Genomic DNA, 27,991 nt, shown 5'->3' with positions numbered 1-27,991 from the left:
TCAGACGGGGAGAAGCAGCATCGCGCTGTGGCAAATGCAACAGCAGACGCCTCCGCGCCCACCCCGCCCCAGGGAAAAAGCTGGCCTGACCGTTCACGCCTTTGTCCAAGAGGCAAAACCCCAAAGCTGCTGGAGAGCCACCAAAGAAAGGCCGCGAAAGCAGGTGTGCCCACCTGTGTGAGCCAAACCAGATCTCCCCGCACAGTTGGCTCCCGCGTAAAGGAAGAAAACCACCACCGATCGTATTCTTGGGGGGGGCGCGGAGGAGAGAGTCATTTATATCAACCGCCCTCCCTTCGTGCAACAACTGCGCCGTTTCTCCCGTTACCCTTAAAATACATTTGGAGGCTGAGAGCGTCTAAGGGAGCGGGAACCTTGCCCCATGTGCCAGAGAGGCACAGCTGTATGGGTGCCACTGCCCACTTCAAACTGCTGAGTGCAGCACATTCCCAGCACTTGCGCTGGGGGGGGCGGGAAGGGGGGGAGAAAGGCTGCAAGTGGGATCTGTTACACAGCTGTGTGTGTAATCAGATTAGTCAAGATTCTCAAGGCCCTGCTTTTCACTCACTTTGAGCGCTTAAAAAAGGAACAGGAGCTTCTGGGGTGCTTGTAAGCTGCTCCTCTTGGTAATGGTATACGGCAGGGGTAGTCAACCTGAGGTCCTCCAGACGTCCATGGACTACAATCCCCACGAGCCCCTGCCAGCAAACGCTGGCAGGGGCTCGTGGGAATTGTAGTCCATGGATGTCTGGAGGACCACAGGTTGACTACCCCTGGTATACGGTATGCCTGGATGTTTTGGCCCACAAAATAAATAAATACGCAACTGACCCTGGCTGGATCGCATCGAGATCCATCTAGCTTAGCGTCCTGTCTGCGACGTCTCTCGGCCAGATGCCTCAAAGTGCTCAGAGACAGGGAGTAAAGCTGCCGCCGTTGGTCACGTGTTTTCAGCATGGTCCTTCTTCGGCACATGGAGGTCCCTTTAAGATTTCAGGGCTTAGAACTGTTGATGGGGTCCTTCTCTGGGATGGACCCCTTTGGCATAAGGACCGGGCAATGTGCAAAGACCCTTTCAGAGCTCCTCACACACATCCGCGCTTTGTGAAAGAAGAAGCAGCAGCAGCGTTGGTTCTTATATGCCGCTTTTCCCTACCTGAAGGAGGCTCAAAGCGGCTTACAGTCGCCTTCCCAAGCCTCTCCTAATGCGCATTTGAGTCTTGAGCTTGGCACAGGAACATTCCTTCCTTTTAAGAAGCTCACGTGCCTGCACTAGCCCTAATATAGGTCAGTGGGGGGGATCAGTAACAAAGGAAGCTGGTAAGCTGTAATGTATCCCATCGCAGTGGTCCCCAACCCCTGGTCCGGGGACCGGGAGCGGTCTGTGGATCAGTTGATACCGGGCCATGGCTCCTCCTCATCCTCCTCCCTGGCTGCTGCCTCGGGGGCTGCCCTGCCACTCTGCCGCTGGCTCACCTTTGGTGCTCTCCGGCGGCCGCCATGGCTGGGGCTCCCCCTTGGAGTGGCACTGCGCAGCTGCTGCTGGCAGCATCCCCTAGTGGGCGGGAGGAAGTCAGGGGCGCTGGAGGGAAAGCAAGTGGAACTGGGGCTCAGGTGGTGGTGACGTCCCTCAGCAAAAATCTACCCCTCCCCCGGGCCTCTGTAAAATTGTCAAGTGTTGACCGGTCCCCGATGATAAAAAGGTTAGGGACCACTGTCCCACCGCATCTAAACCAAAATCAACAAAAATGCTATAAGAATCGGAAAGGACAAGTGGAGGCCTATGAGATTTCCAGGGAGGAGATCTCATCCCTCATCTGACTGTTCCCTTGCTTGTCCTCTACTTTTGGTCTGGTCTCCCGCTCCTCTCCTCCACGGGGCCCCAAGGTAATTCTGCACATCCCTCTCCCACTTGTTTACCTGTTCCTCTCCTCCCAAAGTTCTGGACTCCTACTTGTCCCCCTCCCCCATCACTTGGCCTGCTATTCTGTCTGCTCCCCTCCAGCTCTGCCAACCCACCCAAGTCCCTGCCACTCTGTCCTCCCAGTTGTCTGCCTCACTGACCCTCTGCCCACCAGCGCCTGCTTCCCCGCCGTTCTGCTTCCACTGCTGCTCTGACCTCTTGTCTGTCCCCCTCCCCTACTCTGACTGCCACCCCTGGAGCCCTGTCTGTGCAGCTGTGGAGAGCAGCAGAAGGAGCAGTTCCAAATTTCCCTTCCCCGCTCCCATGCAGCATTGCCTCCTGCAGTTCTCTTGATGGGCTAACAGAGGCGCATTGTCTGGTCCTTCCACAAACAATGCTCATCCATTTAGGGGGAAATGAAACCCCCTCCAATTTTTAAACCTTTAAAATTTTTCTACAAACCAGGGGGGAGGGGAGTTGCCGGGGGTGAATCTCCCATCTGTCTACATGGCCCCAATCTGTAAACTTAAGTATCTGCAGATGAGACCATTCCGACTTTGAGATATAGTGATGAAACCAAACAGCACATGGACATATTCTGTCAAGATAATTTCTGAATACTATTAATAGACCTCATCGCAAAGAAAGTGACTTATCAGAACATGAAAACCTGCACATTGCAGTTGAGTCAATATGAGACATTCAGCAGCTAAATACTTTTGTAGGACATGTCTACATTCAAGCCCTAAGTACATATCTAAGGCTTCCAGGTTTGCTCCACCAGGCGCCGTTAAACCAGATGTATGCTAGGAGTTGTGCCTTGCAATTTACACCTGGCGACAATTTGGATTGGACACCTCTGTGCTTGGGGAGAAAGGGCTTGACCCCCCTCTCTGTGGCCAGGCGATTATCTTAACCTGAAATGGCCCCTGGAAAGACGTATTTGCTCTTTCAGGAAACATTTGCATGTTTGTGGTAAGTGTAATCAGGTCTCCTCTGATTTATGGCAACTCTATGAATTGAGGACCTCCGAAAAATCCTTTCGTCAGCACCCTGGCTCAGGTCTTATAAACTGAGGGGCACCGTTTCCACAAAAGAGGTGTGACCCGCCCCCTGTCCCAGGAAGAGGAAGTTGGGGAAATGACATGTGGGAAGCTGGGAGGGGACTATGAGTTTCATGATTGGATAATCATCTGGCTCGAAAATGTAAAATGCAGTCAATCACCCCAGAGAAACAGAACGGGACAATATCTCTGCTATCCACTTGTTAATTATTGCGTAAATTTGGGGGGGGAGTTGTCTCATTACAGCTCATAAATTATCTCTCAGCAAATCAGGGGGCACTCACCTTAATGCAATAGGAGATGCAGTTGTCTTCGTAGTGCTTGCAACATCTGTGCCTCGGCCCATGCTTACATCTGAAAAGAAGAATCAAAGTAAATTCAGTACGAGTCCCAGTCAGGTAATGGGTTGTTTTCTTTTTTCTCTCTTTCTCTTCCTTCCCAGCTTCAAAAGGGAGCACAGTTTACCTTCTCCAATTCTCTTGCTACTTCCTTATTCGTTGTCTGTTACGAATAAAAAAAATCTTGCTTTACAGTAACTGCCAGAGATATGAAAATACCTTTGTGATATCAGTGATATCAGGGCTCTCTCAGCCTCACCCACCTCACAGGGTGCCTGTTGTGGGGAGAGGAAAGGGAAGGCGATTGGAAGCCACTTTGAGACTCCTTCGGGTAGAGAAAAGCGGCATATAAGAACCAACTCTTCTTTTTCATCTATGGTCATGTTGACCTGCCTCTCCCCCTCCCAAAATGGCCACTGATAGTCCTGAAGGGGGTGGGAAGGGGAGGGGCCTCAGGTGGGCGTGTCCACAGCTCTGCTTCCCAACCATCTTCTGCACGATCGCGCCACTTCTGGGGTTTCTCGAAGCCTGAAGAATATTTCAGGGGTTTCTCGAAGGGAAAAGAAAGTTGAGCAAGGCAGGTTTAGGGAAACGACTTTCAGGCCTGCCGACATGGGCCCTCTTCACAAAAGCTCCCAACAAGGAGCTGCTTCCCCTCGGTTTCCCTTTTTTTTTGAGCAGCAGAACTGTGCAATTGCTACTGCCGTCTCGATTTCCAGCAGAATGACTTTGGGCAGGGAATTTAAGAGAGATCAATGCTTTGGGGAGCACCCTCCAGTTGCTAGACCCATCAAGTGGCATTACGAGGCAATCAATATGATCCCGGCCCTGGAAATGACGCTTTCTTGTAGTCGAGTATTTGTGGTCGGAGCACAAAATAACATTACTCCATCGCTGTGACCGTGCCAAAATATTTCTGGAAGCTTTGAATTATGCGCTATAAAGCATATCGGTCATAAATCACCCGTGAGGTCAGTTTGTGTAGCCCAAAAAGAAAAAGAAAAAATCATAATGAGGAAGCGATTGAGTTACAGGCATTTAGAGTTAGTTGTATCTGAAAGGAAACACATGGGAGAGAAACCCGATAGAGGATTAGGATTAAGAACACAATGGTTTTCCAGGCATACGCAAGTGGGAAGTTAGAAATACCAGTGAAAGTTCATTCCTCTTGTTTGTTGGGTGAGCGTTTGGGCCTTTCTGTGAAAGGGAGAATTTTCTGCTGGTGCTTTGCCGGCTTTCTAGCTGTATTCCGTGTGCCCGTCGAGAGAATTAGAAGTCCTGTTTATTTGTCTGGGGCTAAAATGAGTACCCAGCTTGCTGGGGGGTAAACGGTAATGACTGGGGAAGGCACTGGCAAACCACCCCGTATTGAGTCTGCCATGAAAATGCTGGGTCAGACATGACCCGGTGCTTGCACAGGGGATACCTTTACCTTTTTAAACCTACTTTGGCCACTTCATGAGAAGGAAGGACTCCCTGGAGAAGAGCCTAATGCTGGGAGTGATCGAGGGCAAAAGAAGAAGGGGACGACAGAGAATGAGGTGGCTGGATGGAGTCACTGAAGCAGTCGGTGCAAACTTAAATGGACTCCGGGGAATGGTAGAGGACAGGAAGGCCTGGAGGATCATTGTCCATGGGGTCGCGATGGGTCATACACGACTTTGCACCTAACAACAACAATAAACCTAGCTGTACACGGAAATTATCTTTTCAAACCGATGGCCCAATGAATGGAGCCAACGTTCAAAACTCTGCTTCTCCAACCCCGTGTTTCTTGAATTTGTCGCGTCACGTGAAGATCAAGCTTGAATCACCGGTTTGAGACATGAGTCCTGTAGCTTCTACCATGGATGGCCAGAAGGCAGAATAGGAAGAAGAGTTGGTTTTTATGCCTTGCTTTTCACTGCCTTTCAGGCTCAAAGCGGCTGATGATTGCTGAGTGAGCTTCTGATAGGAGTGCTCTGTGAGAACAGAGCTGTCAGGCCTGTGACTGGCCCAAGGTCACCCAGCTGGTTGCACATGGAGGAGTGGGGAATCTAACCCAGCTTGCCAGATTAGAAGCCGCTGCTCCTAGCTACTATTATTATTATTATTATTATTATTATTATTATTATTTAATTTTTAGACCGCCCTTCTCCCAATAGGTCTCAGGGCGGTTTACAACATAAATAGTTAAAACACAATAAAATCCCCATAAAAACCCCAATTAAAAGTTACATATAACATATCACATAACATATAGCGGCGGTGGTCACAATTCTGATCTTAGTTCAGCCTGGTGGAGAGATGCTGTCTCTCGAAAGATAACATCCGGGGACAACAGGGCTTGTACTGGGCCCTTTTGACATTGTCAACAGTGGTCTGGCCTTACATGCCCAGTTGCTCAGATACCATCCTGCCCTGTTTTCAGGCTGCCTGAAGTCACTTGTCTACCTACCCAAGGACCAGCTTGGCTGCCCACACAAGTGCCTGATTCCCGGCTTTTCTGCCTGCCTTGCCAGTACCACGGCCAGTGTGGCATCGTGGTTCAGAGTGGCAGCCTCTAATCTGGAGAGCCGGGATTGATTCCCCGCTCTGGCACATATAGCCGGCGGTGTGATCTTGGGTCAGATGAACGAATGATTTGTCGTTGCTCAAGCCCTCCCAAAAAAACAAGAAACGGAATGCATGCAGAACTAATGCTATTAAGATGTGAGCACACACAACGTCAACGTTTGACTCCTTTAAAAAGTGGCACCTACACGTTGTCCACCAGCTTCTTTGTTACAGCCATTATGTTCATTCTCTGTGTGACTTCTTCGTGGTGCTTCCCTCTCTTCTCCCTTCGTAGAAACATCGCTTCCGGTGCAAACGAATGTGTGGGGATTTCTTCTTTTCCTACAATGAACCTGGAGGGGGGAAAAAAAGAAATTGACCATCACCTGATCAGTGTGAACACCCTTAAACAGAAAAGAGGCTTGCAAGCCCTACGCTTTCATTCAGGGCTCACACGTGAAGCTGCCTTAAACTGAGTCAGGCCTTTGGTCCATCAAGGTCAGTATTGTCTACTCAGAAAGCAGCAGCTCCCTAGTTCGCTGGCTGGGGGCTCATGGGAATTGTAGTCCTTGGACATCTGGAGGGCCACAGTTTGACTACCCCTGATCTAGATGGAACTCTTTCCCATTCTCTAGGGCCTTTAACTGGAGAGGTCGGGAACTGAACCTGGGACCTTCTGCATGACAAGCAGATGTTCTACTGCCGAGCGACGGCCTCTTCCTGAGCTTGGACCATCCAAGTTGCCATCTCATGTCCCAGACACTGCTGAGTGTATGCATTTAGGATCCTTCCCTTCTGGAGGTTGTGTAAAGAGGCTCTTGTCCAGGGTAGTCAAATTGTGGCTCTCCAGATGTTTGTGGACTACATTTCCCAGGAGCCTTTGCCAGCACATGCTGGCAGAGGCTCATGGGAATTGTAGCCCATGGACATCCAGACATATTATACATGGAAGTGCTCCAGAAAAATAACTCCCAGGAAACTCAACAGCAATCATGATGTTGCAAAATAATTTGAAAATGTTCTTTACATAACAGTTCATATGTATCTATATTGTTTATTTATTTTATTGCATTTATATACTGCCCTCCCCTTGCAACTCAGGTTTCTTTAAAGTTATTTTAAAGGTTTCCTAAAGGCAAGATTCCATAAATAGTTCACTCAAATTGGGATGATCCCTTCGGGTTAAAAAAAAGGCACAATGCTTATTCTGTTTGCTTACTTAAGTGCTGAGAATGTGAATCCTTTCAAGCCGTCCTTGCACCTGAAACACAAAAACAAACATCTTTGACTACATTTTGACTCGGTACAGAACCTGCCTCTGATAGTGACCACAACCTATTTGTCAATACACATCAAGCCTTGGAATGGGAAGGAATGATTAATTAAGGTCTACCTTTCTTTGCAGGGACTCCCGGAAGATTGCCCATAGTTCAGTCAATAAATGGGACATTCAGCAACAGAAGAAGAGGAGGAGGAAGAGGAGGAGGAGGACTTGTTTTTTATACCCCACATTTCACTTCCCTAATGAGTCTCAAAGCGGCTTACAATCGCCTTCCCTTCCTCTCCCCACAACAGACACCCTGCAAAGTGGGTGATGCTGAGAGAGCTCTAAGCACAACTGCTCTGTGAGAACAGTTTCTAACAGGACTGTGAGTAGCGCAAGGTCGCCCAGCTGGCTGCATATGGAGGAGTAGGGAGCTGGACCCGGCTCACCAGATTAGAAACCGCTGCACTTAACCACTATACCCCGCTGGCTCTAGGATTTTATAAGTCTGGAATTCAGCACCTGTATTCACATGACACATTTAGTGGGACAGAAAGTACATAAATATGATCCTTATAATACGCTGGACACAGAAGTATATGGGCAGTTTTATAAAAGGGTTTTGTATAGAAAGGCCCTCCTGGATACCTGAGTTTTGCATTTCAGTGTATTTGAAGAAATGTGCGTACATGCAAACCCTGGCAACTTGAATGCAGCTTTGGTGGTCATCAGGGTGCCACTGGCCTTGTACTTGGTTCAGTTTTGCATCGTTTGCAGAAATCTGATTATCATTACAATCTTGATAAGAAAGATCATGCAACAATGGCGCTTAATGTACAGATTTCAGAAAAGCGGTTCAAAACATCTACAAAAAGGAACAAAACCCCTCCAGTTTACCAAAGTTACAACAGAACGCTTAAGTTCCACCGTTCCACCAGTAGATGTCTCTCAGAAGCAGCAATTCGAGAGAAGCCATTTGTATGACCCCGAAACCGTTTTTCCAGGAAACCAAAAGAGAAACTTTGCTACCATATTTATTCCCCCTCTCATTAGCGGACATGGGATATTACTTCCGGAGACACAGGTAACAGTTCGTGCAGGAAAACCATCTGCCATACTGTTTTGCAAAGCGTGGTTCCTGCCAAGATAGGAAATGAAATGTAGACACACCTGAACTACAGATTTAAATGTCTCCAGCCTCGGGGTAAGACATTGGAACTGGCCTTCTATGAAAGAATTAAGGATCCTTAAATTTCTTAAATGCCTAAAGGAGGCTGACACACAGAACCATAGAATCATAAGAGTTGGGAAGGGACCTCTGGGGTCATCTAGTCCAAACCTCTGCACAATGCATGAACTCACAATTAACTGTCCACCCGCAGTGACCCCAGTTTCATGCCCAAGTAATCCCCCCCTCCAAAAAAAATCTCCAGAATTCAGCCTGACCTGGAGGGAATTTGCCTACCATCCCACAGTGGCGATCAGCAATTCCCTGGGTGTGCAAGGAAGGGCCACAAGAGACAAACACTGGCACATCCCCTCCTGCCCACCCACTCACAACCTGCCTATGTTCATGAAATCAGCATTTCCCCTGGAGGAAAGGGCTGCTTTGGAGGCTGGACTCCATAACACTAATCTCCGCTCTCCCAACCCCAAATCCCACCCAGTCCTGGCCCCCCCCCCCCAAAGTCTCCTGGTATTTCCAAAACCCTACCTGGCGAACCTACCCTCTGTAATCACTATCTTTGCAGGTCCCTTTCCCTGTAACGTGTAAACACACTTGTTGTGGAAAGCCTTTGCCTGTATCGATTGCTGCCTCAAGGCTTAATGTTATTAGCTGTCAATGTTTTGTTCAATTTACTGATTTGCAGTGCCAGGATCTCCTGCAGCCTCGCTAGCTTCAAAAAATGAAAGGCAGGATATAAATCTACTACATCAGGCTTTCTCAACCAGGGTTTCATGCAAGCCTGGGGTTTCTGGACAAGCTTGGAAGGGTTTCCCAAATGGGCGGGGTTAATTAAGCAGGCGACATCACCATATATGGTCATGTCGACCTGCAGCCCCTCCCTTCAAAATGGCCAATGTTGGGCCTGGAGGGGGTGGGAAGGGGAGGGGCCCCGGGTGGGTGTGTCCACAGCTCTGCTTCCCAACCCTACTCTGTATGATGGTGCCACTTCTGGGGTGTCTCGAAGCTGGAAGAATGTTTCCGGGGTTTCTCGATGGAAAAAAAATTGAGAAAGGCTGTATTCCATAAAGGGATGGACAAATTTCTAACCAGGAATTGTCAGGAGGCTGTCTGTCTGTCTGTCTGACATAAATAGGCAAGCAATAGGCAAAAGACTATTGAACTTATCCTTACCCCACGAAAAAATGTCTCTGGGCTGTATTCACAACAATATAAGCTGTAGCTGCAAAAACCACACTTCCAACGATAGGACAGGCCCTCCCCAGCCCCCCCCCCCCCAAATTGGTGTAGCCCAGGAGCAAGCTCTGCCCGACGGGAGACTACTCATGAAGTAAGTCTAATTGCTCTTGGGCTGACCACGCAGGCGTGCCTAATTTCCACCCCACCGCCTCCCATTGTGTGGGAAGGCAAAGAGGTCTCCATGCCACGTTGTAGGGCTAAATGTCAGCAATTAGGGCCTCCGATTAGTGCTTTTTAGCCGAATGCCTTTCAAAGGCTCTCGGAGATGGCCAGTGGCCCGTCTGCAAGAACCCCGATGACAAGGATTAATTATTGGGGAACGCAACAACATGCATGGCGTGTCAAAACAGAATCAAAGGTAATCTTATGGTGCAAGAGTGCATTAGGAGGGGGGAAACCACTACTCCAGAACACCTTTACATTAATGAATCTTGTATTTAAAGGGCAGGGGTGGCCAAACTGTGGCTGTCCAGATGTCCAAGGACTACAATGCCTATGAGTCCCTGCCAGCATGGACATCTAGAGAGCTCCAGTTTGGCCACTGTGGTTTGCCATTGCCTGCCTCCTGCGGGGCAACCTCAACTACCTTAGTGGTCTCTAATCGCAGCACTATCAACGGCTGGCCCTGTTTATCTTCCAAGAGCCAATGAAAGGGGCTAGCCTGCACTGTGCAGTCAAGGCGCAACAATGCTGCATTATTCAGTTATTTAGAATCATAGAATCATAGAGTTAGAAGGGGCCACACAGGCCATCTAGCCCAACCCCCTGCTCAATGCAGGATCAGCCCTAAGCATCCTAAAGCATCCAAGAAAAGTGTGTATCCCACCTTTGCTTGAAGGCTGCCAGTGAGGGGGAGCTCACACCTCCTTAGGCAGCCTATTCCATTGCTGAACTACTCTGACTGTGAAAAAATTTTTCCTGATATCTAGCCTATATTGTTGTACTTGTAGTTTAAACCCATTACTGCGTGTCCTCTCCTCTGCAGCCAACGGGAACAGCATCCTGCCCTCCTCCAAGTGACAACCTTTCAAATACTTAAAGAGGGCTATCATGTCCCCTCTCAACCTCCTTTTCTCCAGGCTGAACATTCCCAAGTCCCTCAACCTATCTTCATAGGGCTTGGTCCCTTGACCCCAGATCATCCTCGTCGCTGTCCTCTGTACCCTTTCAATTTTATCTACGTCCTTCTTGAAGTGAGGCCTCCAGAACTGCACACAGTACTCCAGGTGTGGTCTGACCAGTGCCGTATACAATGGTCAGGCCACACCTGGAGTACTGTGTACAGTTCTGGAGGCCTCACTTGTAATCCAGGGTTCCCTGGATCCCTGGTTAGGAATCTCTGACAGACGGGGAACCCATTCATGGGATTCATGAGATCTCTGGCAGAAGGGGCACCTATTTATGGGAGCCGACCCGTGTTTTATTTTATTTATAAGAAGTTAAACATTGACATTTCTAGCTTTGCAAGTGTTTCTGTAGAGCTATACTTGTCAGATTTGGCCGTCCTGAAGGATCTATGAACAGGATATGAGGTTCCGGTAGGATTTTTCTCAGGGGACTGTCCAGAAAGGCCGGGGGGAGGTGGGGGGGGGGGGAGAATCAATGGCAGACAATTTACTGTTCACTTGCACATTTCCACTGGAGTTACAACAAGTGATCTGAGCTGGGCGAAACAGCCGAGGCAATTTTGAAAAACAAAAGGGAATTTTTTTAAACCAAAAAATTAAGATCGCAATCTTGTCCCTCTCCCCCTCCATAGTCAACTTTGGGTTTCGTTTCTTCCTCTAATTGCCCATGGAGCTTTATTGTTATGGGGACGATCAACAGAAAGATCTTGTTCCCATCCCTATTTTATTACAAATTCGTATCACATTGGCTGACGTCACCCTGCGCTGGATAAAAAGAGGAATTCAGTGTTTAGGTGGTGGTGGGGGGGGGGGGGAGAAACGTTAGAGGTTCAATTTCAAGGAAGGGAATAAAAGGAGCCGAACAGAAAACTGAAGAGTTGAAGCCCTTTTTTTAAAAAAAAAGAAGTGCTCTTGTCAAGTAACCTGCTTTTAACAACTGACGTTTAGAAATTATATGAAAAAGAACAGGACCTCAACTCAAAGTAGGTTCAGGTGTGCGGCCGTGTTGATCGGAAGCAGCAGAACAAAGTCTTGAGTCCAGAGCACTTTCAAGACCCACAAAATTTTATTTAAGCTGTAAGCTTTCATTTGCATGCATCTGATGAAGTGTGCATACACATGAACCCTTATACCAGGCTTTGTCAACCAGGGTTTTGTGAAACTCTGGAGTTTCTTGATGGCCCTGGGAGAGTTTTCCCGAGTCTGTCTGTCTGTCTGTCTGTCTGTCTGTCTGTCTGTCTGTCTGTCTATCTATCTATCTATCTATCTATCTATCTACATATATTTAAAATCTGTTAAACATTTATTGGGTGATGATATTACTACTACTACTACTACTACTACTACTACTACTACTACTACTACTACTACTACTACTACATTTCCCGCCACTCCTGAGCCAGGCTCCTGGCGGGCTACAGACGTCCAATAAAAAATCCTGTTAAAGCGGGCAACCGGAAGGAGTCTCAAAGCGGTTTCCAATCTCCTTCCCTTTCCTCTCCCCACAACAGACACCCTGTGAGGGAGGTGAGGCTGAGAGAGCCTGAGATTCCTGAAGAAGAAGAAGAAGAGTTGGTTCTTAGATGCCGCTTTTCTCTACCCGAAGGAGTCTCAAAGCGGCTTCCAATAGCCTTCCCTTTCCTCTCCCCACAACAGACACCCTGTGAGGTGGGTGAGGCTGAGAGAGCCCTGATATCACTGCTCAGTCAGAACAACTTTATCAGTGTTGTGGCGAGCCCAAGGTCACATGTGGGGGTGCGCAGACTCAAACCCGGCTCGCCAGATTAGCAGTCCACACTCCTAACCACTATACCAAGATGGCTCTCAAGGGGAGAAGGGGAGGGACCTAAGGTGGGCGTGTCCACAGCTCTGCTTCCCAACCGTATTCTGCATGGTTGTGCCACTTGGGGGGTGTCTCAAAGCCTTGAGAATGTTTCAAAGGTTTCTCAACACTAAAAAAAAGTTGAGAAAGGTTGCCTTAGATGCCCTGCACAGATAGGGAAGAACCAGAAAACATTTCCCAGTGCAGTTAAAATGAATTAAGGAAAGCAGTTAAGTATTCCTACATAATCATTACGTCATAATAACTAGTACAAAAACAAGTTTTCCCTCAGGCCTGCCCCTGCCATGAAGCCTGCACGGCGTAAACATATCCTGTTTATTTCTACAAAATTTGAGCCCCGTGGCACCTTTAAGACCAACAAAGATTTATCCAAGGCGTGAGCTTTCGTGGGCATGCAAAGTCAGCAGAATGTCCATTTCTGATACTCTTAAAGTTCCAATATAAAATCTTTTCGGACAGGGCGAACAATTTGCCAGAGGTAAACAGGAAACAATTTATCAAGAACAGGAATGTTATCTGAACACAGGAGAGCCATAAACCTGGAAGGAAACGGAGAGGTGAAGGTTGAAGGGAAACCTGGGAAAGACTTTTTTTTTGGGGGGGGGGGGTAGGGTTATCTCAATGCAGTCTGGAAGAAATATTAGAAATGTGGGGGGGGGGGGGGGGTGAAGGGAGACACTGACATCCAGAGGGGCAGCTTCGTAAATCCTTGCTGAAGAATATGCTCTGGTCAGAGTTTGTGGTCAGCGCTGTTTCCACCAGAATAGGAAAACATTCTCTATTTGCACATTCCCCGGGACCTGAGTAAGCCAGGCAAGTCCCATCATGCCAGATCTCAGTAGCTAAGCTAGGTCGGCCCGGGTTATTTGGATGGGAGACCTCTAAGGAACGCCAGGGTTGTGATGCGGAGGGAGGCCATGGAAAAGCACCTCTGAAGGTCTTTGGCCTTGCAAACGCTACGGGGTGGCCAAAGGTTGTCTGCGACTTCTCGGCAATAAATAAACAAATAAAGCCCATGCAAAATGTGTCTCGGGCTCTGAGCATATGAAGTGCTTCTCCAAGTCAAGGGCCAGTGTGGTATTAGTGTTAAGAGTGGCAGTTTCTAATCTGGCAAGCTGGGTTTGATTCCCCATGTGCAGCCAGCTGGGTGACCTTGGGCTCACCACAGCACTGGTAAAGCTGTTCAGATCGAGCAGGAATATCAGGGCTCTCTCAGCCTCACCCACCTCACAGGGTGTCGGTTGTGGGGAGAGGAAAGGGAAGGCGACTGTAAGCCGCTTTGAGCCTCTTTTGGGTAGAGAAAAGCGGCATAAAAGAACCAACTCTTCTACTTCTTCTTCAGTAATATCAGGGCTCTCTCAGCCGCACCTCCCCCACAGGATGTCTGTTGTGGGGAGAGGAAAGGGAAGGCAATTGGAAGCCGCTTTGAGACTCCTTCGGGTAAAGAAGACCATTCCCCTTTGACTAACATTCTTTGACTAACATTCCCCAGTACCTTTGAGCCAATGGCCTATTGATATTAAAACAGTATATAAGGAAAGGCTGTTGGATTTTCCCACTATTGTTACAACAAACTGATATTGGAGGACTCGACCACTGAAGAAGTCACTGAAAACGGAAATTATCTAGAAACCGTTACGGTTGATCATTCATGTATATAAAAGAAATTGTATTGGACTTGAATATATACAGTAATTGCTGGCATATAAGACTACTTTCCCCCCTGAAAAACATGCCTCCAAGTGGGGGGGTCGTCCTATACGCCGGGTGCACTTCAGTTGGGATAGACATAGCTGCCCATAGTGGCCCATAGTACTGTAATGTAATGTGACAAACTCTATATTTTGAGTGGAAATGTTGGGGGGTCGTCTTATACGCCCAGTCGTCTTATACGCGGCAAATACGGGTATATATATTATTACAAGAACATTGCCTTGGAAAGGTTCCTTGTTTTTCTGTTGACACCCCTGCTCTAGTAGCAGGCCATGAATCGCCACTGTTGCAGTACAAGAACCCATAAACACAATGGGATCCACTGGAGGAAGGCATTACGGGGTTTCTGAGGCTCGAGGTGCCTGTGAGCTAGCCTACATATTGAAGATGCTGGAGGACAAAGAGCAAAGTAAAATCATGGGCCCTAATGACAGGTTCGCATTCTTTGCACAGAGTTAGAAAGAGGATTACAGATGTCTATTGGCAAGTGTGAACCTTTTAAACAAATGAGGGTTGGGTTTTCGGGGGGGAAAGACATGGTAATTGTCAAAACTAAGCCCTCCCAGCATGAAGAACGGCTTTTTTCTACAGCAGAAACCAGGACCATTCTCTTCCCCCCCCCCCCCCCGTCAAGTTATGGGTCTCAGATATTCAGAATAACGAAGGGATTCATAGCACGGATTAGGATGCCACAAATCACGGCTGACACGTGAAAGGGAGTCTGTTCTCCCGGCATCAATGGGCATTTTAATTGCTGAACGAGCATCTATATTTAGCGCGCATATTTCCTCAGAGAACGCTGCTGGCCTAACTACGTACTAAATCACAACTTCGGATAGGGCGAAATGTAGCCGTCTTCTTGCAATTGCCTCTGTCTGCTGAGATGGTCCTTCAAGTGGACTCCTTGTTTTGTCTTGCTCTTGCGGAGCATCAAGGGCAGAAGTGAAATAACAGTTCCGAAAATGCTTGCACAAGAGTTCACACGGTGAAATAAGGACTTCATTAATGGATTTGCGTGAATTGCATCCCCGTCCAACAAAACGGCTCAGGGTGGCTCGTGACATAAAAGATTATTATTAATTTTTTTAAAGAACACATTCTGAGTCCCGCTTTAGAACAGGTGGGCAGCCGTGTTGGCCTAAAACAGCAGGACAAAATTTGAGTCTGGTGGCACCTTTAAGACCAGCAAAGATTTATGTAAGGTGTGAACTTTTGTGTGCAGGCACACTGCCTCCGACAATGGAACAAGGATCACAAGAGTACAGATATAAGGAGAGAGTAAATTAGTAGTAAATTACCAAACAGCTTCACGACAAGTATGCAGCGTTCTAAAGACGATCGGATAGTTCCTTGCTAGAATAACAAATTAGCTGATTACTAATTTACTACTAACTTACTCTCGACTTGCTTATGATTCTTCTTCCATTGTGCATGCAAAAGCTCACACCTTACATAAAACTTGGTTGGTCTTCAAGGTGACCCTGGACTCAAATTCTGTTCTGCCTCTGAACAGTTTATAATATTTTGTGAACCAGAGGAAAAGTAAGGAGATCTGCACCCCTGGCTTTCTGCCTTGTTAAATTCAGGGGCGCTCACTCACTGCACTGTTTGAAGAAGGCCACGTTTGTACTTAGCCTCAATCAAAGCAACCACTGAGACTTCCATCCCCTGCAGAAATTCTGTGCCTCAGATGGGCCGGCTGCTCATCTCTTCCATGATCAAAACCACCTGCCAGCCACAAGCTCCACGAGGCAACGGCCTCACCCGCTCCACTGAAACATGGGTAAGATGCCCCACTGGTGTGCAATGTTCACATAGAGCTACAACAGGCATGTCAGAGGGTCACATGTTGCTCTTGAGCCACTAAGGGAGTCTCACTGGTTCAGATATTTGATACGTGGCCGTCTCAATAAGAAGAGGAGTTGGTTTTTATGCCCCACTTTTCTCTACCCGAAGGAGTTTCAAAGTGGCTGACATTCGCCTTTGCTTCCTCTCCCCACCACAGGCACCTTGTGAGGCAGGTGGGACTGAGAGAGCTCTAACAGAACTGTGACTAGCCCAAGGTCATCCAGCAGGCCTCAGGTGTCTCAGAGAGGCTGATAATCTCCTTCCTTTCCTCTCCCCACCACAGGCCCCTTGTAAGGCAGATGGGGCTGAGAGAGCTCTGAGAGAACTGTGACTAGCCCAAGGTCATCCAGCAAACCTCAGGTGTCTCAGAGAGGCTGACAATCTCCTTCCCTTCCTCTCCCCACCACAGGCAGCTTGTGAGGCAGGTGGGGCTGAGAGAGCTCTGAGAGAACCGTGACTAGCCCAAGGTCATTCAGCAGGCCTCAGGTGTCTCAAAGAGGCTGACAATCTCCTTCCCTTCCTTTCCCCGCAACAGGCACCATGACCAGGCCAAGGTCACCCAGCAAGCTTCACATGGAACAGGAGTGGGGACTCAAACCCGCTATACCAGGTGTAGTCAACCTGTGGTCCTCCAGATGTCCATGGACTACAATTCCCATGAGCCCCTGCCAGCCTTTGCTGGCAGGGGCTCACGGGAATTGTAGTCCATGGACATCTGGGGGACCACAGGTTGACTACTCCTGCGCTATACCACACTGGCAAGGACAACAACAAAAAAGTACATCCGCGCAGCTAGACTCCAGTTTTAAAAAAACACACGACGAATCATATGAAAAAAAACCCAAACGCTAGCCTGCAAAAATCCCGATGCTCAATCGCCATGCCAGAACCCGCAACAGGTAATTGCATGGAGCCAGCCTATCAAAATAAAGCTTCACGGAATACTGCTTAAGCACAGCTGGAGACCCAACACACAACTGTCAAAAACAAACACTGGCCACAAAGAACAGTAACCGTCCGGGGTAACCTGTTTACTACTCCTGTCGCCTCAACAGGAAAGCACGGGGTTGAATGGAGCTGTCAGATAAGACCGCGCCACCCTTGCTGCCCGCACAATACCCTCCAGCCCCCGGAGGTCACCACCTTTGCCCTCCAATCAATCACATAATGGAGACAGGAGTTCTCCTCCTTCACTTAAAACCTTTGTAATTATTTGCTGGACACTTCGGTAATTGAGAAAGCACACAGGCTGCAACCGAATGCTGGCTGTTTGCAAATGACATGGGGTGGGGTGGGGAAGAAAAGGCATCACTTTACAGTTCCAGTTGTGAAAAAAAAAAGAAAACAGTATGTGGACAAAGCTGCCGCCCTGTGTGCGCTCCCAGAACGTTTCCCCCCTTGAAAGCATCTGCGTTTTAGGTAGCCTTGCGGAAGATGGAAATAGGGGTGTGCTTTTGGATCTTCCTGAGCAGTAATGACGTCCTTGTTAATTTTTAGGGAGCTACGGGACTCTTTGTTTTTTCTACTGTCCTGGATAGACTAACCCCGGGGTAGTCAAAGTGCGGCCCTCCAGATGTCCATGGACTACAATTCCCATGAGCCCCTGGAGGGCTGCAGTTTGACTGCCCATGGACTAACTCCTCTTAGAATCATAGAATCATAGAGTTGGAAGGGGCCACACAGGCCATCTAGTCCAACCCCCCCGCTCAACGCAGGATCAGCCCAGAGCATCCTAAAGCATCCAAGAAAAGTGTGTATCCAACCTTTGCTTGAAGACTGCCAGTGAAGACCTCTTGATCTACCTCGAGCAGGGATTCCCCACCAGGGGTCCGTGGATCCCTAGGGGTCCCCAGGAGCTCCAGAGGAGGGTCCGTAGCCTTTCCCCTTCTCCCTTAATGGACTCAGCCACACGTTAGAGAGCCCCTCCCAAGCATGCGTGAGTCTTCTAATTTCTGGGCCTGGGAAGGGGGCAGAACCCACATGCCTACTCCTACTTTAAACAGGCTCCTATCTTTCCCTCTTCGGTCCTCCTCGAGCCTGCCTACTAACATGGGCAGTGATGTCACTTCCGGTGACAACTTCCGGGGGTGCGGCAGGAAGATGCGGCCAGCTGGCAGCATTTCCGGGTCTTCTTGAAAACCTGAAAAAAATTATTTCAGGGGCTTCTCCATGGTCAAAAGGTTGAAAAAGGCAGACCTTGAGTCTATTCAAGCATCCCAAAGGTATCCAGGATTTCATGAGAAAACTGAAAAAAAATCCCGGATATATTCGGGAATGACCTGGTAGACCCACAAAACAATAGAGAGGCTGTCTGTTGGGCTTTAAAGCCAGAGGATCAGCAGTGCTGTCTGGGAGTAGAGCCCTCCCCCACCGGGATCTTGTCTTCTTGGGCAGCCCCACTTAAACAGAATTGCTGGAGAAGCCGGCTCAAAGACTGCACACCCCGAGATGAAAACTGACCCTAATCTAGACAGATACAGGCAGTCCTGCACAATGAAAACAAAACATAAGAATTCATTCTGACAGAGGCACTAAAACGGTAATGATGGTTTCTCAGCAGCCTAACATCAGCCGTTATAGCCTGGCTAGCCAAGAGTCAGAGCAAAGAAAACATTAAAAGATATTTTAAACCATCTAAGCACACATCACTTAATTTTATTTTTTGTTTTGAATACTTTGGGATTTCCCAAAGTTAGGATAAAGGGAAAGGAGGACCAGGCGACAGGAATTTATCAGAAACTTTGGTCACCGGCCAGCCAGGGGGAATTTCACTGGAATCAAGTCCAGAGTTGTTGTTATGTGCGAAGTCGTGTCCGACCCATCGCAACCCCATGGACAATGATCCTCCAGAGAGCCAGATTTTATTCATGATGGTGCCTGACTCCATGAGAAGACTCCCTGGGAACGACAACAATGCTAGGAAGAAGGCAGCAGGAAATGAGGATGACCTCGCAGGAGAAAGCCACCACCAAAACTTGGCAAGACCTGGACAAAGCTGTTAATGATCAGACGGACGTTTTGGGGGACGTTAATTCGTGGGGGGGTTGTCATAAATCAGAAGCAGCTTGGAGGCACATCATGCACATGCGCACACGGACACAACTCCAAAACAGGACCAAATCTGGACTGGTAAGCTATATACAAGATGATATCCGTTCAGTCGTGTCCGACCCTCGGCGATTCTATAGGAAAGTTTTCGCCATACATTTCTGCCAATGACTGCTTCTTTCAGTTGGTTCACGGTCATCCCTGTATCGGCTTTGATCGTGTCGAGCCAGTGGATCCTTTGGAGACCACATTTCCTTTTGCCGCTGACCATGCCGAGCATTAATGATTTTTCTAGTGAGTTTGATCGCATGATGTGTCCAAAGTAAGTGAGCTTCAGCCGTAATATCTTGCCTTCTAATGACATAGTTGGTTTGCTCCTCTCTAAAGCTGTCTTCTGGGTAACTTTGGCTGATACAAGAGGCTGCCTCTGAATCGCTTCTCAGTATCCTAGCAGTGTGCAATAGTTTACATCATATTTTTGGATACGGCGTCACTAATCAGGTTGGATCTTGGTTAAGATTTCCATGCACAGATGCATGACTTCTCCCATTTCCCAATGCAGCATTGGAAGTCCCCTCAGCATACTTCCCATGTTGATTGGACGTGGACAATGAAAGTGCAAACCAGAGCATGACCATAGCCTGTTTATGAGAATTTAGAGGCTCCTGTTTATTTTATCTGGCCTGCTGGTCCACATATGTGACCAACAGTGCACAGAGTATCCATTGTCAATGTCTGCTAAGGCAGGGGTAGTCAACCTGTGGTCCTCCAGATGTTCAAGGACTACAATTCCCATGAGCCCCCACCAGCATTTGCTTATGGGCATTGTATTCCATGGAAATCTGGAGGACCACAGGTTGACTACCCCTGTGCTAAGGTTCTGTTGATGTATTGTAAAGGAGCTAATATATTACAACATTTATTGAACATGTACTTATATATATCCCTCCTCAGGATGCCCTGAACATCTAGGGCAGGAAGTACTCTCCCCCTACCTGAGGTGGGCTGGCAGTGGGTGCTGGGGTGATGGACTGGTGAAGGGGAGAGGGAGTTAGATGGGTGTAGTGGTTAGGAGCACAGGAGGAGATGGGGGGTTAATTTTAATGAATTGCCATCTTTTATGTCTGGGGATTTTAAGGATTGTTGTTTTATTCTTTTATTGTAAACTGCCACGGGTCTTTGAGAGCGGTGGTATATGTAAAAATATAAATAAATCAGTAAGTAATTGACCAAATACCCTATGGTGTTAAAAGACTAAAATCATTCATTGTTGTTGTTAGTAGTAGTGAAGTCGTGTTCGACCCATCGCGACCCATGGACAATGATCCTTCAGGCCTTCCTGTCCTCTACCATTCCCCGGAGTCCATTTAAGCTCGCACAGACTGCTTCAGTGACTCCATCCAGCCACCTCATTCTCTGTCGTCCCCTTCTCCTTTTGCCCTCGATCGCTCCCAGCATCAGGCTCTTCTCCAGGGAGTCCTTCCTTCTCATGAGGTGGCCAAAGTATTTGAGTTTCATCTTCAGGATCTGGCCTTCTAAGGAGCAGGCAGGGCCGATCTCCTCTAGGACTGACCGGTTTGTTTGCCTTGCAGCCCAAGGGACTTGCAAGAGTCTTCTCCAGCACCAGAATTCAAAAGCCGCAATCCTTTGACGCTCGGCCGTCCTTATGGTCCAACATTCACAGCCATACATTGCAACTGGGAAGACCATAGCCTTGACTAGATCATTAATAAAGCATTCGAAACCTTATAATCCAAACTGTGCTCCGAATACCAAGCTGAGGAGCTACTCCTCTCCGGGACGAGAATTACATTCGTACGAGAACATAGTCGGTTTTGTCAACGGTGGCCATTCTCCCCTTTCGCTACAGCCCTCTGAACTCAATCCACCGGAAAGCCACCTTTAAAGAAGCAGCCGAACAGGGAATGAAAACTATGTTTAGCGCTTCCAGATTTTGAAAAAAAAAAAGGTTAGCTAGACAGAACAAAGAGCTCGCGCTCTTGCTGGATCTATTTAGATCTACCAGGAATAAAACCTGGTCCCTTTGGGCTTGGGTGGTCTGCCTAACATCCAGAAATATACGAGCTGGCATCCTCACAAAGTAAATATTTCCCTTTTCCTTAACAAAAGAAATTGCCTTCTTATCCTCGCAGCAGAAAAAAAAAGCAGGTTACAATGAAGGCCTGACGACTCGGCTCCTGGATAAACCATCCAGTGTTTGATACGGCCCCAGAGCTGGCGTATCTTGCCGAGAGATCTCATTTCCACCTTCCGGGGAGACGCAACGGGGCAGCCTCGTGGAGCTTTGAATGCAGAAGTCAGACGCCTTCGTGCACACATACACAAAACTTTAATCAAGCAGGTATGGAAATGAAATTGGGAAAGTCATTTTGGGGCCGGGCTTTGAACGATTGTTTAGCCACGTCCCTGGAATCCGACAATGTGGCCTCTATTTTCCCGACGTTGCTGATGAAAGGGTGGAAAACTGGTAGGTCTTGCCAGCCGAAAGCAAGGATTGCCTAAATCTTGGACAAGCCAACAAGAGGCTTTCAAACCTTTATCTACTGTAGCTTCCCTACTTCTTCACCGAAAAGAGGAGGAAAAAAATCACAAATGAAGACAGCGCAGCAAGACGCATAATAAGCCCACTGCCACTGTGACCTGCAAATCCCAGATTCATAGCCCAATCTCATAAGATCCCAGAAGCTGAGCAGAGTTGAGGCCAATATCTTATCCAGTCCAAAACTGTGTCGTGCAATGGACCCAGGGGCCATCAGTAGGTCCCAGTGGGTCCAGAACCCAGAAGTCCTCCTACTGTTGCCCCCCCCAAGCACCAAAAATATAGAGCATCACTGCCCTAGACATAAGAACAAAAGAGAAGCCATGTTGGATGTCCCACCCAGTCTAACACTCTGTGTCATACAATGGACAAAACCCAGGGGCCATCAGTGGGTCCCAATGGGGCCAGAACCCAGAAGACCTCCTACTATCGCCCCCGAAGCACCAAGAATACAAGGCATAAGAACACGAGAAGCCATGATGGATCAGGCCAACTACCCACCAAGTCCAACACTCTGTGTCATAAAGGTAAAGGTATCCCCTGTGCAAGCACCAGGTCATGTCTGACCCTTGGGGTGACGCCCTCCAGCGTTTTCATGGCAGACTCAACACGGGGTGGTTTGCCAGTGCCTTCCCCAGCCATTATCGTTTACCCCCCAGCAAGCTGGGTACTCATTTTACCGACCTCGGAAGGATGGAAGGCTGAGTCAACTTTGAGCCGGCTGCTGGGATTGAACTCCCAGCCTCATGGGCAGACAGCTTCAGACAGCATTTCTGCTGCCTTACCACTCTGCGCCACAAGAGGCTCTGTGTCATACAGTGGCCAAAACCCAGGTGCCATCAGGAGGTCCACCAGAACTCCAGAAGCCCTCCCACAGTTGCCCCACCAAGAACCAATCCCAGTGTTGTGATGTGTAGGCATGTGATGGCAAACCATCTTTGAATGTCTCTCGCCTTCAAAACCCTACTGAGTCATCACAAGTCACCGATGACTTGATAGCGTGTTCCACCACCAACCTGACAGCCTGGCTGCTTTATGCATGACTAAGGGCTTAGGGAGAGTGTAGTGGAAATGTTGACCTCCTGCCCCCCACTTCGAACAGCAGACTCCATCAATAAACTCCTTGAGAAATCTCCCTCCCTTTCAAAAACTGGGTCGTCATGCAGCGGGGCGGCTTAACAAGTCCAAACATTCCATGTACCCACAGACCAATTCTGCAGTGCACTGGCTCCAAGCCACGAGATTTAAAGCGGTCGTCTTATTTGCTTAACATTTAATGTGCATCCAAGTCAAACAACACACTACGCTTAAAGCGATCGAGGGAGAGACAGGGAATAGGATACAGGAGTTATGAGCATGGGATTGGACAAGCGACCGCAAGGCAAGGGATGGGTGGTGATGAGGAGGGGGGAGTCAACCTGTGGCACAATAGAGGGGTTTGTTACCACCTTAAAGCAGGCTTTCTCAACCAGGGGTTTCTGAAACCCTGGGGTTTCCTGATGGCCTTGGAAGGGTTTCCCAAAGGGGTGGGAGTTAATTCATTTTTTAATATCTTTTTGAAATTTTGTTGTTGTTAGGTGCAAACTCGTGTTCGACCGATCGTGACACCATGATCCTTCAGGCCTTCCTGTCCTCTACCATTCCCCGGAGTCCATTTAAGCTTGCACCGACTGCTTCAGTGACTCCATCCAGCCACCTCATTCTCTGTCATCCCCTTCTTCTTTTGCCCTCAATCGCTCCCAGCATTAGGCTCTTCTCCAGGGAGTCCTTCCTTCTCATGAGGGGACCAAAGTATTTGAGTTTCATCTTCAGGATCTGGCCTTCTAAGGGGCAGTCTGGGCTGATCTCCTCTAGGACTGACCGGTTTGTTCGCCTTGCAGTCCAAGGGACTCACAAGAGTCTTCTCCAGCACCAGAGTTCAATTTTGAAATTCGTTTAACATTTATTGGGTGATATGCTCATGTTGACCTGATCCCCACAATGGCCACGATGGGACTGGAGAGGGTGGGGAAGGGGAGGGGCCCCGGGTGGGTATGTATGCAGTCGCACCACTTCCGGGGTTTCTCAAAGCCTGAGGAATGTTTCAGGGGTTTCTCGATGGTAAAAAAAGTTGAGAAAGGCTGACCTGAATGTTAAGGCAGGAATATATTTTTAAAAATTCCCATTTCTATGAAAATAGGAGCACTGGGATTACCAGAATTCGCAGTCAGGTATCTCTCTGACTTTTAACTTCAGTAAACTTTGCCTCTTGTGGCGCAGAGTGGTAAGTGGCAGAAATGCAATCTGAAGCTGTCTGCCCATGAGGCTGGGAGTTCGATCCCAGCAGCCGGCTCAAGGTTGACTCAGCCTTCCATCCTTCCGAGGTTGGTAAAATGAGTACCCAGCTTGCTGGGGGGTAAACGGTAATGACTGGGGAAGGGAATGGCAAACCACCCCGTATTGAGTCTGCCATGAAAACGCTCGAGGGCATCAGCCCAAGGGCCAGACATGACTCGGTGCTTGCACAGAGGATACCTTTACCTTTTTAAAACTTTGCCTGATTTAATCTAATCTCAGAAATGCAAAATGTTGACTGCTTTAGACTTGGGAAGCACTAGGTGGGGTGCATATCTCTTTGCCAACGTTAACCTCAGCAGGGCCAGAGAGGAGCCAAAGTACACACAAGCAATTTGAGGTATTACTCAGTGCTGCTGCTGAAGATGAAAATGGAACCTCCAGATTAATCCACGTGAAGCTGGCCCTTGGTCCACCCCACTCAGTATTGTCTACGCCAGGGGTGGGCAAACTGTGGCCCTCCAGATGTCCATGGACTACAATTCGCTGGCAGGGACTCATGGGAATTGTAGTCCATGGACATCTGGAGGGCCGCAGTTTGCCCACCCCTGGTCTACGCGGACGGGCAGAGGTTCTCCGGCTCTCAGTCTGAGATCTTTCACATCACGTCCTACCTGCCGCCTTTTCACTAGACATGCCGGGGATTGAACCTCAGACCTTCTGATGCCAAGCAGATGCTCTGCCAGTGAACCACAGCCCCTCCCTAACCTGCCCATACTTGTGCAATCAAAGGGTTCATTGGCACAGGTTCCAAAAGCAAAGCAAAAGGTAGGGGTGGGGGGCAGAACAATGACTTGAAGCGATTTCCTGTGATGGAGCCCAGCACAAACCATCCAGCATCCTTCACATATGGAAGAGGTTCAACTCGTCCCGTGGGCTTTGAGTTCGCTCACTAGATACCTCCTTGATGACTCTGCCAGACGGTTTTCTAAACAACCAAAATATAACACTGTCAATGATGAAAAGGTCCCGTAAAACGCCGCAGCCAGATGTACCTGATCTGCCTACGCGGTTAAGCTGGATGAACGGAGAGCGAGGATAGACAGTCTGCAGCCAGCCGTCTTTGGAATCCCGTGCGGAAACAAACAAAACCCCCCGAAAAGCATTTTCCATATTCTGTAGCAAATGGGTTAAAAGTAATGAAGACTGCTTGCAATGAAAGACAGTTTAGTGCAGGGGTAGTCAATCTGTGGTCCTCCAGATGTCCATGGACTACAATTCCCATGAGCCCCTGCCAGCATTTGCTTTAAAGGCATCCATCCCCCTGCTTTAGTGCACAGGTGGCCAAAGTCTGGCTTTCCAGATGTCTGTGGACTACAATTCCCATGAGCTCCTGCCAGCATGATGGCACGTGGGAATTGTAGTCCATGGACATCTGGAAAGCCACCATTTGGCCACACACTATTTTAGAGTTTGGGTAACTGTGTTCTATTTTAAGGCAGAGGATTTAAGTGGGTTCCTTTCCTCTCCCAGCTAATAGTACTTCTTCCATAGCTTTAAACCTAAGTTCTCCAGATCTAGACCATACTGCGCATGTTCAGAATCCAAAGATCTTAAGAAGAAGAAGAAGAAGAGTTGGTTCTTATATGCCACTTTTCTCTACCTGAAGGAGTCTCAAAGTGGCTTACATTCGCCTTCCCTTCCTCTCCCCACAACAGACACCCTGTGAGGTGGGTGAGGCTGAGAGAGCCCTGATATTACTGCTCAGTCAGAACAGTTTTATCAGTGCTGTCTTGAGCCCAAGGTCACCCAGCTGGCTGCATGTGGGGGAGCGCAGAATCAAACCCGGCTTGCCAGATTAGAAGTCCGCACTCCTAACCATTACACCAAACTGGCATACATACTGTGCATGTTATCACAGAAGGGAACCTGAAATGGACACATCAACAAGATCCGAATCATAATAGCCAGATATCATAAGAATGGTGGCATAACGGCCAAAGGGCATTTATCACCTAGGAGAGCTTGTGACTCCTGCAACCGGTCAGGTTAACCCCAGTCATTGAGGTTTGTAGTCACCAGGTGTTTCTCGGTTACACAAGTGTAGTTTGCTGAAAGAGCCAACATGCCTTTACCAGTTCTATTTGCCGAGGTGGGTGCAGCCCTTTCATTCATTGAGGACCTAAAATCTTGACTAGAAGAAGAAGAGTTGGTTCTTATATGCTGCTTTTCCCTACCCGAAGGAGGCTCAAAGCGGCTTACGGTCGCCTTCCCTTTCCTCTCCCCACAACAGTCACCCTGTGAGGTGGGTGAGGCTGAGAGAGCCCTGATATTACTGCTCGGTCAGAACAGCTTTATCAGCGCCGTGGCAAGCCCAAGGTCACCCAGCTGGCTGCATGTGGGGGAGTGCAGAATCGAACCCGGCATGCCAGATTAGAAGTCCGCACTCCTAACCACTACACCAGACTGGCTCTCTAGACACCAGCAATGATTTCTAAGTGATTTCTGACCCGCTTTCCTCACAGAGGCAAAACATTGGAAACAGGTTCCCACATCTGTACTGGCTCCCCGGGGCATAACACAAGGGGCTGAGCTGAATTTCTAGAGACCAAACCGTTTAGGGCCAAGTTGTCTTGGAGAGCTGCCGTTTTCCATGTGTTCCGTTACGATCTTCCCCCATCTATTGGGGCTTTTCGAGGCCATTATTCTTTACGGCAGTGGTCCCCAACCTTTTTATCACCGGGGACCGGTCAACGCTTAAAAATTTTACTGAGGCCCGGGGGGGGGGTAGTCTTTTGCTGAGGGACGTCGCTGCCGCCGCCTGAGCCTCTGCCGTTCATTGGGGGGCGCTGCCAGCAGCAACTGTGCAGTGTCATGCTGAGGGGGAGCCCCAGCCATGGCGCCTGCTGGAGAGCACCAAAGGTGAGCCGGCGGCAGAGTGGCAGGGCAGCCCCCGAGGCAGCAGCCATGGAGGACGACGAGGAGAAGCTGCGGCCCGGTACCGACTGATTTACGGACTGGTACCGGTCCCCGGACCGGGGGTTTGGGACCACTGCTTTACGGAATGTGTTTCTAATCTGGATTCTGCCAAAGTCCAAAACTTGAGCGCTTGGAGGAAGCGAAGGGAGACTGATGTGGAACAGGGCTGGATTTGGGGACAACGTGTTTTAACGATATTCTCATGCTGCGGAGTTTGGGTTTCGTTGGAGGTGCTGTGCCTCGATCCCCTTGAGGATGGGGCAGACTATACACATGCCAAAAAAAGAGAGAAAAAGAACAACAACTGCTCTAGCTAAAGTCTACAATGGCACAGCCAGCTGTTTCCAAAGCATCCTCTGTGATTCTCTTCCTCCACTCCCAGCACGAGACCGGAGAGAGAAGGAATCATGCAAGTGTTTAGAAACAATCAGCCGCTCAATGAGCCTGAAATTGTGTAGGAGGTGGTGGGTCCGGAGTCATTCTCCGATTTGCATATTGCTCACCCTCCAACCATCTTGCATTTATCTGTTGGCAAAATGCTCCTGGAAAGAAAGGGGGGGAGCCACAAACATCTAACCACAACATGGCTTTTCCTTTCCTACTACGGCCTGCGAATTAGCTCACAGAAACAGAACTCTAAGTATTTTCCAGTGTCCGCGGAAATAGATATGCCTTTCCAATGTGCTAATTGTTGGGCACCTCTCAAGGCTAGCAAAGGGTCTCCAAAAATATCCTGCAGAAACATGCTTTGCCTAAACTGCACGTTACTGGGCCAACTGGTTAATGCAGGGGTAGTCAAACTGCGGCCCTCCGGATGTTTATGGACTACAATTCCCATGAGCGCCTGCCAGCTTCACCCTAATTGGCCCTGCCCCTGCAGCTCCCACCCTCTGCCCCTGGACTCTACCCTCTTTGCTCTCAGACGCCTCAGTGCCTGGAGCCAGCAACTGGTAAGGGCCCTGGGCAAAGGGTCATGGTGAAGGGCTTGCTAATGTGGGCCTCTTGGTGGGCTATGCTGGGCCTGTTGATGAGGGCCTCCTGGCCTGCTGACTGCCTGCTAAGGAGCTCTG

At 48.7% G+C, this 27,991-nt stretch overlaps 1 protein-coding gene across 2 annotated transcripts in view; it reads right to left on the bottom strand.

Annotated features, from left to right (window-relative positions):
* The window catches only part of TMEM135 (transmembrane protein 135), a 203,680-nt gene that overhangs the window by 18,092 nt on the left and 157,597 nt on the right, over nt 1-27,991 (bottom strand). For both annotated transcript variants that reach the window (XM_077341408.1, XM_077341407.1), the window contains 3 exons: nt 7,060-7,101; nt 6,047-6,193; nt 3,252-3,321 (listed from right to left, as the gene is read on the bottom strand). In XM_077341408.1, the coding sequence (XP_077197523.1) occupies nt 3,252-3,321; nt 6,047-6,193; nt 7,060-7,101 (259 nt within the window). The remainder of the gene's footprint in view (nt 1-3,251; nt 3,322-6,046; nt 6,194-7,059; nt 7,102-27,991) is intronic.

This window comes from Paroedura picta, chromosome 6 (genome assembly GCF_049243985.1).
Source record: "Paroedura picta isolate Pp20150507F chromosome 6, Ppicta_v3.0, whole genome shotgun sequence".
NCBI lineage: Eukaryota > Metazoa > Chordata > Lepidosauria > Squamata > Gekkonidae > Paroedura > Paroedura picta.
Note: the sequence above shows the minus strand (reverse complement) of the source record. Positions and strands in the feature narration are given on the sequence as shown.